Source organism: Mastigoproctus giganteus, chromosome 4 (assembly GCF_048544385.1).
Source record: "Mastigoproctus giganteus isolate SK-2022 chromosome 4, ASM4854438v1, whole genome shotgun sequence".
Taxonomy (NCBI): domain Eukaryota; kingdom Metazoa; phylum Arthropoda; class Arachnida; order Uropygi; family Thelyphonidae; genus Mastigoproctus; species Mastigoproctus giganteus.
Genome location: NC_143578.1, coordinates 226204453 through 226220914, shown reverse-complemented (window position 1 = coordinate 226220914; position 16462 = coordinate 226204453). Strand labels below are relative to the sequence as shown.

The 16462-nt window shown below is 38.3% G+C and overlaps 1 protein-coding gene across 1 annotated transcript in view; it reads left to right on the top strand.

The window, feature by feature from the left end:
- The window catches only part of LOC150087444 (uncharacterized), a 28286-nt gene extending 26019 nt beyond the window's left edge, over nucleotides 1-2267 (top strand). Inside the window, exon 4 of the mRNA XM_090372487.1 lies at nucleotides 2244-2267. Coding sequence (XP_090228613.1) covers nucleotides 2244-2267 — 24 coding nt within the window. The remainder of the gene's footprint in view (nucleotides 1-2243) is intronic.
- Nucleotides 2268-16462: the final 14195 nt, after the last annotated feature.

The window sequence follows — 16462 nt, the reverse complement described above, 5'->3', positions numbered from 1 at the left end:
TATAACACGTGTTTGCATTACACGAATTCGATCATACACGATTTATAAATAGGGGAACGTTATCTTATATAACACGAACCGAATTCGCTTATACACGATTCTCCTTTGGGTTTACAAGAAATGGCAGTCGAATGCGGAATCACCCCAACTGAACACAACACGATAGGAACGAAGAAGATTCTGAAAATGTATTTATGTGTTTTATATCAGTGAAGGGGAAACACATTTCACCATAATAACGTAAAAACCAACAATTCCAGCTATCGATATAATCGCAAATGCAATTAGATGGAGTTTACTACCAGTTTATAACAGATTCCACTAGCAGAAACGCAACTGGAAATTGTTTTTATTGTTTTATGGTAGTAACCCCTAGAAATGTGCTTTAGTAAAATGTGAGGTGTTAATAGTGTATCTCTGCCTTTACAGTGTTGTTTATTCAGTTGCTACACGCGCGCAGCTTTGTTTCTGTGTATCAAGCGTGCCACCTCGTTTGTAATTGTGCTTTATTCCCTAAAAAATAGTAAAATACTTAAAAGGTGTGAAAAGGAAGCATCCTGGCTAAGACACTGCAGATTCAGAGAGAAAAAAAAAGAAGCAATATCGATGAACAGAGGCGGACTGGGTCAAAAATTCTTACCCCGGGAAAATTTGTAGTGGCCTCATACTACGGTTTATGGCCAAAATCACACCGGCCTCCGGCCCACCGTGGTTTCCCCCGTAAGGCTTATAGCCAGTCCGCTTCTGTCGATAGAGAAAAAATATGAAATTGTGAAACACTTTGAGCGAAATGAAAGACCATGTGATATTGCACGTGCTACAGACCTAAATGAGGCAACGCGGAGAATTACAACGAATGCAGAGAAAATAAAAACAACTTTCATAGCGGGAACAACTCAAAGTGTAATTAAAATCCATTAGATTAAGACACAAAGAAATTGGAAGAGATGGAACGGCTGTCATCTCTTTGGATAGAAAATCAAACGAAAAGCAAGTTTGTTTACGATAGAAGCAAAAGCATTAGCAATATTTTATTACGACTTACGTATTATAATTTATACTTACGTATTATAAAATACGTAAGTATTTTATTACGACTATTTTATTTAATATAATAAATTTTTTACGAATAAAATACGTATTTTATCCGTAAAAAATATTTTTTTAGTATTAAAAAATACTAAAAATACTTTATTATAATATAATATTATTTTTATTACGTATTTTAATCATTATAAAATATGTAAGTATTTTATAACGATTAAAATTACTCGATTATTTATTGTGTTTGGTAATGTTTTGGTTCCAAATGTGTGTTCAATCTTGGGTGTTCGGCACCTAACCCTACTTTTCCCATAGGGCCTGTTGTTTATATTGCACGAGGGTTTCTAGGAACGCAACTATCGTGCTATACGAGGACAGACTGTATATGGTTTTAAAATTATGGACAAATAAATTGTGTTTAATATTAAGTGTATTGTAGTTTATACAAGCATATTGATACAAATAATATGTAGGTATATACTTATATTATTTTTCTCTCTCTAATATTTCTTTTGTTTTTTGAATCTATTTTTTTATCAAGTTATTGAGAATTTTAAAAAACAGGAGGTAGATTTAACTCATCACTGATATAAAGTGTTCATTGTCTAACGGCTCCAGGGGATTCCCCATCTACACTATCACGGATATAGCAGGTAATGGTTATAGCGAAATTTTGTCGGTCCCTTGATGCTCATTATAACCAAATTTGGCTGTAACTTGCTATTTACTTCATGCATATACATGAGGTGTGGGTACATCAGTAGTGCAAAGAAAGCATTCAATAAAATATATGATCGATTTTCAGACATATTAGTGCACATACATAATGCACCTGTTGTCTTTTTCATGTCCATCTATCTGCATGTACCAGTTTGGCTCTCAGTGGACAGATCTTCATAAAATTTTATACTTGAGTGTTTTAAAAGGATTTGTCAAGCCATTCGAAATTTCATTAAAATTGAACCAATAGAACAAAATATTATTTCTCTTTTTTTTTTTTTTTTTTTTTTACTTCCTAGCATAATAACTTACTCTCAGTGTTTGGATCTTCATGAAAGATTTGTTGAGCCATTCAAAATTTCATTAAAATTGGACCAGTAGAAATTTTACAGTTATTATTTCTTTTTCCATATGTCTGCACGTAATAACTCAATTCCTAGTGAAAGATTTTCATGAAATTTTATATTTTGTTCTTTTAGAATGATTTTAATGAGAAAGTTTAAATGGAAAACTTTGTAATATTTGTCCAACCCTCCCAAATTTCATTAAATTCAGACCAATAGAAATCTGCCAATTATTATTTCTTTTTTTTTTTTTTTTTTTTTTCTTTCATATACAGGAACTCCCCAACTTATGGAAATTTGACTTTACGTAAGCTTTTGCCGGCCAGTGCAAACTTAAAAAATCGTATAAGCGTATTTTGCATCCCATAGGAATAAATGGAGGTATCATGCAAATATTGTAATGTGAACCCAATTACAACATTGTTGGTTTTTTTTTTTTTTGTAATTTGTTCCAAGTCCTTGGAAGGTGAAATTTCGCTATATTACTAAGCTATTTATCTATCTATCTGTCTAAAAGGTCATATTTATAATGGAAATTGCACTACCCTATCATCGTTATCTATGTTCCCATTATAAGAATCAATTTTGAACATATTAGCATTTAACATTAGCAAAGGCACATGATGCAAGAAAGCAAGCTTATATAGCATCAGCCAAAAAAAAAAAAAAAATCCTTATTTCACCCATCCATTCGCTCCAAATGTTTGTCAAGTTCTGCCTTGAATCTATTTAAGCTATCTACTTCTACAACAACAGATAGAAGTTTGTTTCAGCAATCAACTACCTGCTGGTTAAAGGCAAACTTCTGCACATCTATCCTACAACTGTCTTTCCTCAATTTGAATTTATGCCCTCTCAGGAGATTATTCTGAGCAAGAGGAAGAATCACATCAGCATTGAGCATGCTCAAACCATTCAATGCTTTATACACCTGAATCAGATTGCCTTGCAGATGCCTAGTCTCCAGACACTGTAATTTGTAAAATTTAAACCTTTCTTCGTAAGAGCAACCCTTTGTTCCATTCACTAATCTTCTTGCCCTTCTCTGTACTCGTTCCAACAGCTCTACATTCTTCTTAAAATTAGGCCTCTAGACCTGTATACAGTACTCAAGTTGTGGTCTAACCATTGCCTTATACAAAGGGATTATCACCTCCTTATCCCTGCGAGAAAAATTCCTGTATATCATTGACAAGACACCATGGGCTACTCTTGCAGACCATCTGCACTGCTCAGAAAACTTCATATCTGCCTGCACAATTACCCCCAGGTCCTTTTCATTCTCTACCATTGTCAGTGTGGTACAGCAGAGTTGATACGTTACTCTGGGATTACTGCTTCCCATATGTAGTACTTTACATTTATCAATGTTAAACTTCATTTTCCACCTCTCAGCCCATCTGCTCAACTTTTCTAGATCCTGTTGCAGCAGGTCATTAGTGTTATTAACAACTATGCCAACCTTTGTATCGTCTGCAAACTTGGACATTAAGCCTGATATACCATCATCAATATCATTTATAAATACAGAAAACAACAATAGCCCCAACACTGAACCCTGAGGGACTCCACTAATAACATTAGTCCACGAAGAGCAGTGTCCATTGATTACCACTCTCTGTTTTTTCCCACTCAACCATCCCTTTATCCATAGCAGCAATTTGGATCTGCCCCCTCCGTAGCCAGGTGGGCAGGAGTGGCAGTGTGTAGCACACGCTTCTTGATTAGACCGAGGTTCGAGCCTGTGACCACCAAATACGGAGGATGCGGAAAGGTCAGGGAATGACCACCGTATATCCCCGGAGCAATATGGCTTTAGTTGCTAATGCTCCTAAAAACCAAATAACAACAACAATTTGGATCCAATGCCACACTGCTCCAATTTGTGCAGCAGTCTTCCCCGTGCAACAGTATCAAAGGATTTTTTAAGATCCATATATATAATATCTAAGTTATTCTTTGCATCCAGTTCCTTTGTGACTACATCATAGTATCCAATCAAATTAGTCAGACAAGACTTCCCCTTAACAAACTCATGCTGTGTCCAAGCTATAACTGAAGTCTAGATGATCCTGCAATGCATCTTTAACCAGTGTCTCTATTAATTTCCCTGGAACAAGTTAAACTAACAGGTCTGTAATTACTTGTGTCTCCCTTTGATCCTCCTTTGTGAATTGGGGTGACATTTGCACATCTCCAGTCCATGGGTACCTCCCCAGAGTCCATTGAAGCTCACATAATTATGGCTAAGGGTTTGCTTACTTCCTTTGCCACCTCCTTTAATATAACTGGATAGATTCCATCCACCAATGGTTATCTAATGAACTAATGAGACTCGTAACAGAGAAGAAAAATGCATGGGATGTATATAAATTTTCAAGCGACTCAGAAGCCTATGGCAGATATAAGCTTGTCTGTAATCAGGTCACAAAAGAGGTTAGGCAGGCGAAGGCAGATTACCAGAAATCCTTGGCAAAAGATGCTAAGAAAAACAGCAAGGATTTCTTTACTTATATAAACTCTAAAAGGAAGGGGATGAATCTGATTGGTCCACTTGACATCGATGGTTCGAGTGTTGATGATCCTGCTCAGATAGCAAACAAACTGAATGAGTATTTTGCATCTACATTCACACATGAGGAATTATTAAGGTTTGAAAATGGCAGAAGGTTATCAAATTGTAGCAGGATACTTAATGATTTTGTAATAACTGAAAGCAAAGTGGAGGAGAAATTATTGAAGTTAAACATAAGAAAAGCACCTGGGGTGGATGGGATCTATCCAGTTATATTAAAGGAGGTGGCAAAGCAACTAAGCAAACCCTTAGCCATAATTATGAGATCATCCTTGGACTCAGAGGAGGTTCCCACGGACTGGAGATGTGCAAATGTATCCCCAATTCACAAAGGGGGATCGAAGGGTGACACGAGTAATTACAGACCAGTTAGTTTAACTTCTGTTCCGGGTAAAATGATGGAGTCACTGGTTAAAGATGCATTGCAGGATCATCTAGACAAGACTGCAGCAATAATTCAGACACAGCATCGGTTTGTTAAGGGAAAGGCTTGTCTGACAAATTTGATAGGATATTATGATGTGGTTACAAAGGAACTGGATGCAAAAAATAATTTTGATATCATATATTTGGATTTCAGGAAAGCTTTTGACACTGTTGCGCATGGAAGACTATTGTACAAATCGGAGCAGAATGGTATTAAGGGTAAGTTGCTACAATGGATAAAAGGATGGTTAAGTGGGAGAAGACAGAGGGTGGTAATCAGTGGGTGTTGCTCTTCATGGACTAATGTTATTAGTGGAGTCCCACAGGGTTCAGTGTTAGGTCCACTGTTGTTTTGTATATTTATCAATGATATTGATGAAGATATATCAGGCTTAATGTCGAAGTTTGCGGATGATACAAAGGTTGGCAGGGTTGTTAATGACAGTAATGGCAGTGTGCTACTGCAACAGGATCTAGATAATTTGGGCAGATGGGCTAAGAAGTGGCAACTGAAGTTTAACCTTGACAAATGCAAAGTACTGCATATGGGTAGAAGTAACCCCAGAGAAACATACCAACTGTGTGGTACTACACTTAAGGTGGTAGAAAATGAAAATGACCTGGGAGTAATTGTGCAGTCAGATATGAAGTTTTCTGAGCAATGCAGACAGGCTGCCAGGGCAGGTCATGGGGTTTTGTCAATGATATATAGGAATTTTGCTAGCAGGGAGAAGGAGGTGATTGTCCCTCTGTATAAGGCAATGGTCAGGCCACACCTTGAGTACTGCGTACAGGTCTGGAGGCCTCATTTTAGGAAGGATGCAGATTTACTTGAGCGTGTACAGCGAAGGGCAACAAGATTGGTGAGGGGAATGAAGGGATCCTCTTACCAAAAGAGGCTTAAGTTCTGCAAATTGCAGTGGCTGGAGACTAGGCACCTGCACGGTGATCTGATTGAGGTGTATAAGGCCTTGAATGGATTGAGCACGCTGAATTCTGATGGGATCCTTCCCCTTGTTCAGATTACGAACCTAAGGGGGCATAAATTCAAATTAAGAAAAGACAGATGTAGAATAGATGTGCGGAAATTTGCCTTTAGCCAGCGGGTGGTTAATTGCTGGAACAAACTTCCATCTGTCGTTGTGGAAGTTGATAGGTTGAATAAATTTAAGGAGGAACTGGACAGGCATTTGGAGGGAGTGGTGTGATTTTTTTTTTTTTTTTTTTGGCTGATGCTGCATAAGCTCATACACTTGGTTTCTTGCATCACATGCCACTACTACTACTACCCCACGTGGCTTTCTTGTGTTTATCTTCAACAATTTCTCCTCCACTTTACTCTCAGTTATTACAAGATTATCTATCTTACTGCCAGAGTTGGGTACACCTCTGGCATTCCTCTCTCTGAATAACTACTCGTGTGAATGTCGATGCAAAATATTCATTTAGTTTGTTAGCTACCTGAGCAGGATCATCAAAAGTTGAACCATCAATATCAAGTGCACCAATCTGATTCATCCCCTTCCTTCTAGAGTTTACATAAGTAAAGAACTCTTTGCTGTTTTTCTTTGCATTCTTTGCGAAAGATTTCTCTTATTCTGCCTTTGCCTGTCTTTTGCCTGTCTAACCTCCTTTGTGACTTGGTTACAGACCAGCTTATATCTATCATAGGCTTCTGTGTCACATGTTAATTTATATGTATCCTGTGCATTTTTCTTCTCTGTTCCATGTCTAATTAGTTCATATGACATCCATTTAGGCCTAAATCTTGAACAATATTTCTTTGTTGGTATGAAAAGCCCAGTAGCTTCCAAGATTAATTCTTTGAATGCTTCCCATTTTGAATTTGCTGTTGGTAGCATCATCAGTTGGTTCCATCATTTAGAATTTAAATACTGTCTCAGATCACCGTAGTCACCTTTACGAAAGCAAAAACTCTTCCCTTTACCCTTGATGGTAGTTACCTCTTTGTGTAAATCCCACTTCAACACACTGTGATCACTGTCACCTAGTGGTTCCTTTATATGCAGAATCTTGATGCATGAAGAACCACTACTGGTAATCAGATCAAGAGTATTACTCCCTGTAGTTTCCTCCCGAACACGCTGCTTTAGAAAACTCATCCAATAAATCCACAAAAGCCTTGCTAGTGTGTGACTGACCAACCTACAAATTCCAGTCAATATCCGTGAAATTAAAATCCCCCATTATAAGGCATTTTGATTTACTGGCCCACTCTATTTCTCTGCACAATTGCTCATTATACTCATCAGATTCATTAGGCCTATAACACACACCTACTCTGATTTTTCCTTTCTCAGTGCTTATATCACACCAAACAGACTCAACATTGCATTGTCCACCAAGACCAATTAGATGCACTTCCTTAGAGTTTGTGTTTCTTAACTAACAGCATAACCCCCTCCTCCTTTCCTGTCCTGTGTATACTTTCTGTACACATTGTACTCCTCAAATTCCACTTCTGCACTGTTTATGTCTGTGTGACACTATGTCTCTGATATCCCAACAATATATGCCTTTGATGTCTTGACTAGCACTTCAAGCTCATCGAATTTATTAACTATACTTGCAGCATTGGTGTACATGCAAGTATACATGCACCTGTTTCTACTCTTAGTTACCCTAACACAGCCCATGTATTTACTTGTTCCACTATGACTCCCAGCAGTCCAGGACGTTCCCATTGCCTTGCTTTCCAGGCTGCTGCTCAATTGCATTTCAGTAGAAGTAGTGCAAGAATCACTTTTACCTCTGCCAGCGGCTACTGTTAATCTATTAGTCTGTGTATCCCCCCAAGCTAGCAGTTTTCCAACCCACCTAACTCTGCCTCGATAGCATCAGCAAATATTCTTGCACCCTTTCTATTTAAGTGTATCCCATCCCTGTAGAAGCAGTCTCTCCTGTTAACAAGCACAGACCAGGCTGAGAAAAATTCTACCCCTTGTGCCATGCACAATCTCTCCAGGGCCGAATTGATCGACAAGGCCCCCATCATATACTCCCTCCTATCGTGGCATTACCATTAGCATTAGTAGAGGCATATGATGCAAGAAAGCAAGCTTATTCAGCATCAGCCAAAAAAAAAAAAAAAAAAAAAAACAATCACTACTCCCATTTCACCCCTCAATTCGTTCGAAATACCTGTCCAGCTGAGCCTTAAATTTGTTTAGGCTATCAACTTCCACAACAAGCGATGGAAGTCTATTCCACAAACCAACTGCCCGCTGGCTAAAGGCGAATTTCCGCACATCTATCCGACATCCGTCCTTCCTCAATTTTAATTTATGCCCTCTCAGGTGATTATTCTGAGCAAGAGGAAGAATCCCATCGGCATTGAGCATGCTCAAGCCATTCAAAGCCTTGTACACCTCTATCAGATCACCTCGGCGATGCCTAGTCTCCAGGCTCTGTAATTTGCAAAACGTAAGCCTTTCTTCGTAAGAGCAACCCTTTGTTCCATTCACTAATCTTGTTGCCCTTCTCTGTACTCGTTCCAGCAGCTCTACATCCTTCTTGAAATGAGGCCTCCAGACCTGTATACAGTACTCAAGGTGTGGCCTGACCAATGCCTTATACAAGGGAATAATCACATCCCTGTCCCTGCTAGAAAAATTCCTGTATATCATTGACAAGACACCATGAGCTACTCTTGCAGCTCGTCTGCACTGCTCAGAGAACTTCATATCTGCCTGCACAACCACCCCCAGGTCCTTTTCATTCTCTACCACTGTCAGCGTAGTACCACAGAGTTGATACGTTGATCTGGGGTTACTGTTTCCCATATGTAGTACTTTACATTTGTCAATGTTAAACTTCATTTGCCACCTCTCAGCCCATCTGCTCAACCTTTCCAGATCCTGTTGCAGCAGCATAGTATCAGTAGTGTCCTTAACAACCCTGCCAACCTTTGTATCGTCTGCAAACTTGGACATTAAGCCTGATACACCATCATCAATATCATTTATAAATACAGAAAACAACAATGGACCCAACACTGAACCCTGAGGAACTCCACTAATAACATTAGTCCACGTTGAGCAGTGTCCATTGATTACCACTCTCTGTCTTCTGCCACTCAACCATCCCTTTATCCATAGCAGCAATTTGCCTCGAATGCCACACTTCTCCAATTTGTGCAGCAGTCTTCCATGCGCAACAGTATCAAAAGCCTTTCTAAGATCCAAATATATAATATCAAAGTTATTCCCTGCATCCAGTTCTTTTGTAACTACATCATAGTATCCAATCAAATTGGTCAGACAAGACCTGCCCTTAACAAACCCATGCTGTGTCTGAGCTATAACTGAATTCTTGTCCAGATGATCCTGCAGTGCTTCTTTAACCAGTGCCTCCATTAATTTTCCTGGAACCGAAGTTAAACTAACAGGTCTATAATTACTTGTGTCAGCGTTTGATCCTCCTTTGTGAATTGGGGTTACATTTGCACATCTCCAGTCCATGGGTACCTCCCCTGAGTTCAAAGAAGCTCTCATAATTATGGCTAGGGGTTTGCTTACTTCCTTTGCTGCCTCCTTTAATATAACTGGATAGATCCCATCCACCCCGGGTGCCTTTTTTATGTTTATCCTCAACAATTTCTCCTCCACTTTCCTCTCAGTTATTAGAAAATCATCTAGCTCACTGCCAATGTTTACTTCACCTACGACATTCCCCTTCCTGAATAACTCTTCATGTGTGAATGTAGATGCAAAATACTCGTTTAGATTGTTAGCCACCTGAGCTGGATCCTCAACTGTTGAACCATCAACATCCAGTGGACCAATCTGATTCATCCCTTTCCTTCTTGAGTTTAAATAGGTAAAGAACTCTTTTCTGTTTTTCTTTGCATCCTTTGCCAAGGATTTCTCATAATCTGCCTTTGCCTGCCTAATCTCCTTTGTGACTTGGTTACAGACCAACTTATATCTATCATAGGCTTCCACGTCACCCATTAATTTGTATGTATCCCATGCATTTTTCTTCTCTGCCATATGTCTCATTAGTTCATCTGACAACCATTTAGGCCTGAACCTTGAACAATATTTCTTGGTTGGTATGTAAAGCCTGGTAGCTTCCAAGATTAGTTCCTTGAATGCTTCCCATTTTGAATTTGCTGTTGGTAACATCATCAGTTGGTCCCACTGTATAGAATTTAAATACTGTCTCAGACCATCATAGTCGCCTTTACGAAAGCAAAAACCCTTCCCTTTACCTCTGATGGTAGTTACCTCCTTGAGTAAATCCCACTTCAGCACACTGTGATCACTGCCACCCAGTGGTTCATTTATCTGCAGATTCCTAATGCATGAAGAATCACTACTGATAATCAGATCAAGAGTATTACTCCCTCTAGTTGCCTCCCGAACATGCTGGTGTAGAAAACAATCATCCAATAAATCCACAAAAGCCTTGCTAGTGTGTGAGTGACCAACCCACAAATTCCAGTCAATATCTGGGAAATTAAAATCCCCCATTATAAGACTCTCTGATTTACTGGCCCATTCTATTTCCCTGTACAGTATCTTATTATACTCATCAGAGTCATTAGGCCTATAGCACACTCCTACTCTCAATTTTGATTTACCTATGCTTATGTCACACCAAACTGACTCAACACTGCACTGTCCAGCGATGTCAACTGGCTTCACTTCCTTGGATTTTATGTGTTTTTTAACTAATAGCATAACCCCTCCTCCCTTCCTATCCTGTCTATCCTTTCTGTAGACGTTGTACTCCCCCAAATTCCAGTTCTGCATTCCTTATATCTGTGTGACACCACGTCTCTGATATCCCAACAATATCTGCCTTTGATGTTTTGAGTAATACCTCAAATTCATCAAATTTATTTACTAAACTCCTAGCATTAGTGTACACGCAAGTATACATGCACCTGTTTCTATTCTTAGCTACCCTAACACAACCCATGTGTTTACTTGTACCGCAATGACTTCCAGCAGTCTCTGAAATATCCTGCATCTTGTTTTTCAGGCTTCTGCTCATTCCAATAGAAGCAGTGCAAGAATCTCTTTCACCTCTGCCAGTGGCTACTGTTAATCCATTAGTCTTTGTCTCCCCCCAAGCTAGCAGTTTTCCGACCCACCTAACACTGCCTCGATAGCATCAGCAAATATTCTTGCACCCTTTCTATTTAAGTGTATCCCATCCCTGTAGAAGCAATCTCTCCTGTTAACAAGTACAGTCCAGGCTGAAAATAATTCTACCCCTTCAGCCTTGCACAATCTTTCCAGGGCCGAATTGATCGACAAGGCTCTCATCATATACTCCCTCCTATCATGTCTGGGCAGAATTGCAGACACTTTCAAATTCAACCCTACTTCATGGCTTTTTTTCAACAGTGACCTGTACTTGTTAAGTAATTCCGCTGGTCTCCTACTCTTAATATCATTAGTAAATATCATTAATATCATTAATGATATTAATGATATTATATCATTAGTGGCTGTGCTGAATTGCAGACACTTTCAAATTCAACCCTAACTCATGGCTTTTTTTCGGCATTGTCTTGTACTTGTTAAGTAATTCTGCCGGTCTCCTACTCTTAATATCATTAGTGCCAACGTGTACAACAATATCACCCTTTGTGCCCTTAAAGGATGATATCTGCCCTACAACGTCATCAACCTTTGCCCCTGGCAGACATATCCTGGTCCTGTTCCATCGGTCCTTTTTGCACAATATGTTCCCCGTTTCCCTGACAATAGAGTCACCTGCAACAACTAGTTCCTTTGGGACCAGGGCATTCTACCTTGGGGGTTGCCGCTGTGTTGTGTGATGACCAAGTGCAAGCTCTGGCATTGCAGTGGGCAACTGAGAGCTTGATGGGCCCCTCAATTTAAATCCTTCGAGGGCATCCACCCTGTCCTTCAAGCTCTCATATAAACCCATAACAATGCCGAGTTGGCGCCTGATTTCCTCGCACTCCTTACATCGCACACACAAAGACATTCCTCTTGACAATATCATATCCCGTTCCTGATTGCTCCACAAACATCAAACAAGCAGTGCATTTCAATAGACTGTGATTCAGAGGAAAACTGCTCCCCTCAGTTCTCCCCTGAGCCACAGCACTTCCACTAGTTTGAGCCTTTTGCTTTGCTGCTCTGGTCTGAGTCATGATTTCTATTCAAGTTCAATAAAATTCCAATACAAAATATAACACCAAATCTATATCCCAATACAGTTATAACACTATATATATATGTATTTCAGTATCAAATATTATCTTCGAGTTACGTTATATGACTTTTTTATCCCTTGTCAACTTATATGTATTAATTTATGATGTTACGTTTGTAATAACTAGGTCGCTATATTTATTTAGTTAAAAAAGTACATTTCAATTGACAATGAAATTTAATAAGATTAATAAATTTTACTGATTAATTGATGCTACTATACTCACTATCTAGTTTTCCGTTAAACCTTACGCTAGCACATGTTGTATTGTATAACAATGGCGGCAAGTTATTAACGGTTAATCTATGGACACGAGGTATTATTTACTTTTCAAATTGCGCTATCTAAATTCAAAATAAACCACGGAGCTTGACTAGGTCTATAAGCCTACTTATAGAAAATAATTTAATCTAACAGTTAAGATATTTTTGTGATATTTTTCTGAAACACATTTCTGGAGATCACTACCATAAAACAATAAAAACAATTTCTGCTTTCTGGTTTATTGGGCTTTTCTGTAAGTGCATCTAATTATAAACGGTTAGTAAACTCGATCTTATTGCATTTGCGATAATACCGATAACTGCAGTTATGTGGGTTTTTATGCTATTGTGGTGAATTGTGTTCCCCTTCACTGAAATCTTCAATCATATAAAAAACAAATTTTCAGAAACTTCTCTTCGTTATTATTTATGTATTACAGCGATGAAGGGAAAGTGACCAACGAAAAGTGCAAGTGGTGGTAGTGCCAGGAAATGGAACAAAATTGATTTTGAAATGAAGATGAAAATGGTTAAGAAGTACGAAGCAGGACAAAGTTGTCATCTATTGCAAGGGAATTAGGTCTCGCTGCTTCAACAGTGAATACTATTTTAAAGGACAGTGCATGTATAAAAGAACATGTCAAAGGATCAATGCACTTAAGATCAATGGTGATCACAAAACAGCATTCAGGTGCTATATCGAAGATGAAACAGCTGTTAATGATATGGATGGAAATCAGATTCAGAAGCTAGTGCCCCTAAGTCTAATGACCATTCAAGCAAAAGCAACAAATATTTGCAAAGATATTAAGGATAAGTACGGCGAACCCCAACCCATGTTCCTGGCAAGCAACGGGTGGTTTAATAGGTTCAAGAATCGTGCTGATTTCCAAAACATTAAAGTATGCGGTGAAGTCGCCAGTGCCAATTCTGCAGCTGCAGAGAAATTTTGAGATGTGTTGGAAAAAATTTATGAAGGTGGCTATTCAATCCAGCAAATTTTTAACGTTGACGAGACTGCTTTGTATTGTAAAAAACTGCCAGATCAAACATACATTGCCAAAGAGGAAAAGACAATGCCGGGTTTTAAGACTTCAAAAGATAGGGCCACACTCTTGCTTGGGGCTAATGCAGTGGGAGATTACAGATTAAAACATCAATAAAGCCACCCTACCCGTGCATTTCCGATCGAACCACCAGAGAGCATAGATAACAATATCTCTCTTTGAGGATTGGTTTAAATGCTGCTTCATTCCTGAGGTTGAAAAATATTGTAAAGACAGTGACGTTCCTTTCAAGATTTTGCTTCTATTAAGTAATGAAGCAAACATCCTACGCATCTAGATGATTTCAATTTGAATGTGAGAGTCATATTTCTACTGCCAAACATGACCTCACTCATCCAACCTATGGATCAGGGTGTTGTTTCGGATTTAAAAGCATACTATTTATGCACAACATTTGTTCAAGCATTGTCTGCACTAGATGAAAAAAATTTACGTTAAGAGACTTTTGGAAATCTTACAATATTTATCATGCCATCTTAAACATTAATAAGATCTAGGAGGAAATTACTAAAAGTTGTTTAAATGGCGCATGGAAGAAAATATGACCACGGCTTTGAAGGATTTAAAAAAAGAATAATCATATGAAGAGGTTACAAATAAGATTGTATAGGTTGCAGAGCTACTTCAGTTGGAGGTTGATGCCAAAGACGTGGAGGAGTTAATAGAGGAAGAAGAGAAGGTATTATCTAACAAGAACTTATTGACTTGCAGGCAGCGATAGTGAAAGAAGAAAATGCTGACAAAGCTCAAGATGAACCAAATGAGGAACCGCGATGCTTCATCCCCAGAGAGATGGCAATGGCATTTCGTGAAATTGTATTGGCAATGGCAAGGTTGAGAAGATGGATCCTGACAGCAAACGATTCTTAAAATTTAAGGGAGGGGTGCTTGCTTGCTACAAAGAAATCTACGATGAAAAGAAAAAAGCAACCGTCCAGTCATCCATTAATATGTTTTTGTAAGGCTGAGTGGCCTACCCCTTCTAAATCTCCACAGCCCTCAACCTCCCCAGTGGCATACTTTATCAGCTGAAGATGTTGATTCTGGCAACAATGCTCAAGAGGTAAAACTTACTGACGTTTATGCCTGTCTCCTCTCTTTTTTTGTAATTTTATAATTTTGAAATTTTTTTAAATTGCATGCTTTTTTAATTTTTCCTGCACATGAGTTCCGTGAACATTTCTTTTTGATTCAATCAATTCAGCAAGCACAGTTGTGAGTGCTGTACAAGCCAGGGGAAATTCCACAGAACACAACCCTTATATAAGTCGGGGAGTTCCTGTATATATGGGTATACGCGGTGTGTGTGTGTGTGTGTATATATATATATATATATATATATATATATATATATATATATATATATATATATATATATAGTGCATAAATTTTATTTGATTTATAATTTTTATTTAGGGCCGGATGCATTTCAGTCATTAAGGCCTGACTGTCTGCTTAGCAGTTGGTGTACTATCAGTGTCGGTTAGCCTATTGTTACATCTTGAATTTAAATTTTAATTGCTAAAAAAATTATTACAAGACAATAATAGGTTAGTGGAAATAATAATAAGGCAAAGTTAGGAGAAATTAAGGTAATTTAAGGAAAAAGATTAAGGAACAAATTTACATTCTTTCATGTGGCCATCTCTCTGCTACTTCCTCAGGTGCTTTGAGTGGACAGATAGCTAATACTAAAAGAATGTCTCATGAATACCCATGTCTGTAGTCCAATAACAGTTTTTTACTAGATTTTTATCATATTAAGTTTTTAGTTTTAGGTACACCTTATTATAAGTATATTTTTAATTTCTGAAATTCAAATTATTTGGTGTTAAGAGTAAACTGGGATTGGGACCCAAAGCCGAACTGGTATGCATCAATATAAAATAGGATACGCATTTACCTGTAACTGTTGTGGACTGTGGTTGGTACAAAAAGCCTTAAGGCCGCTCAACATTCTGATTATATAGAGGTTTGTGTATGCCCTTCCGCCTAATTTAGCATGTATTAGTATTAGTAATGGCCGCATGGTACAAGAAAGCCTATGGCTTATGCTGCACCAGCCAGAAAAAAAAAAAAAAAAACACAATAAAACAATGATAAAAAAAAATAAATAAATAAAAAAAATTTTAAATAATAATTAATAAAAGACAAGGAAATTAAACCTATCATCCTATGTGCTTCCCTGACCCAAAGGCACTATCCAGATGACCTTTGAATTTCCCCAAACTGTCAGCCTCTACCACCCATGTAGGCAGCTTATTCCAGTAATTTATAACTTGCTGGCTAGCAGTCCAATCTAAACATTTCTCCCCATAACTTGAATTTATGTCCCCTAGTTCTAGCATCATTTATAATCTTGAAAATTTCGTCCTCATTCATTTTACTGATGCCTCTCAGAGCCTTAAACACCTCAATCAAATCTCCTCTAAGGTGTCTAGTTTCCAAACTCTGCAACCCACATATTCGAAGTCTTTCTTCATAAGGACACCCTTTTGCCGATCTCACCAGGCGAGTTACCCGTCTTTGCACCCTTTCAAGAAGCTCCATATCTTTCTTTAGGTGCGGTCTCCATACTTGAACACAGTATTCCAAGTGTGGTCTAACAAAAGCCTTATATAATGGGATTATCACGTCCCTATCTCTACTTGCAAAAGTTCAATAGATAATCGATAAGACACCATGGGCCTTCCTTGCAACCTGTTTACAATGCTCAGAGAATTTCATGCCTGACCGTATCGTAACACTCAAGTCGTTTTCCTCCAGTACTAGGTTTAGTTGAATTCCACCAAGTGAATAAGTTAT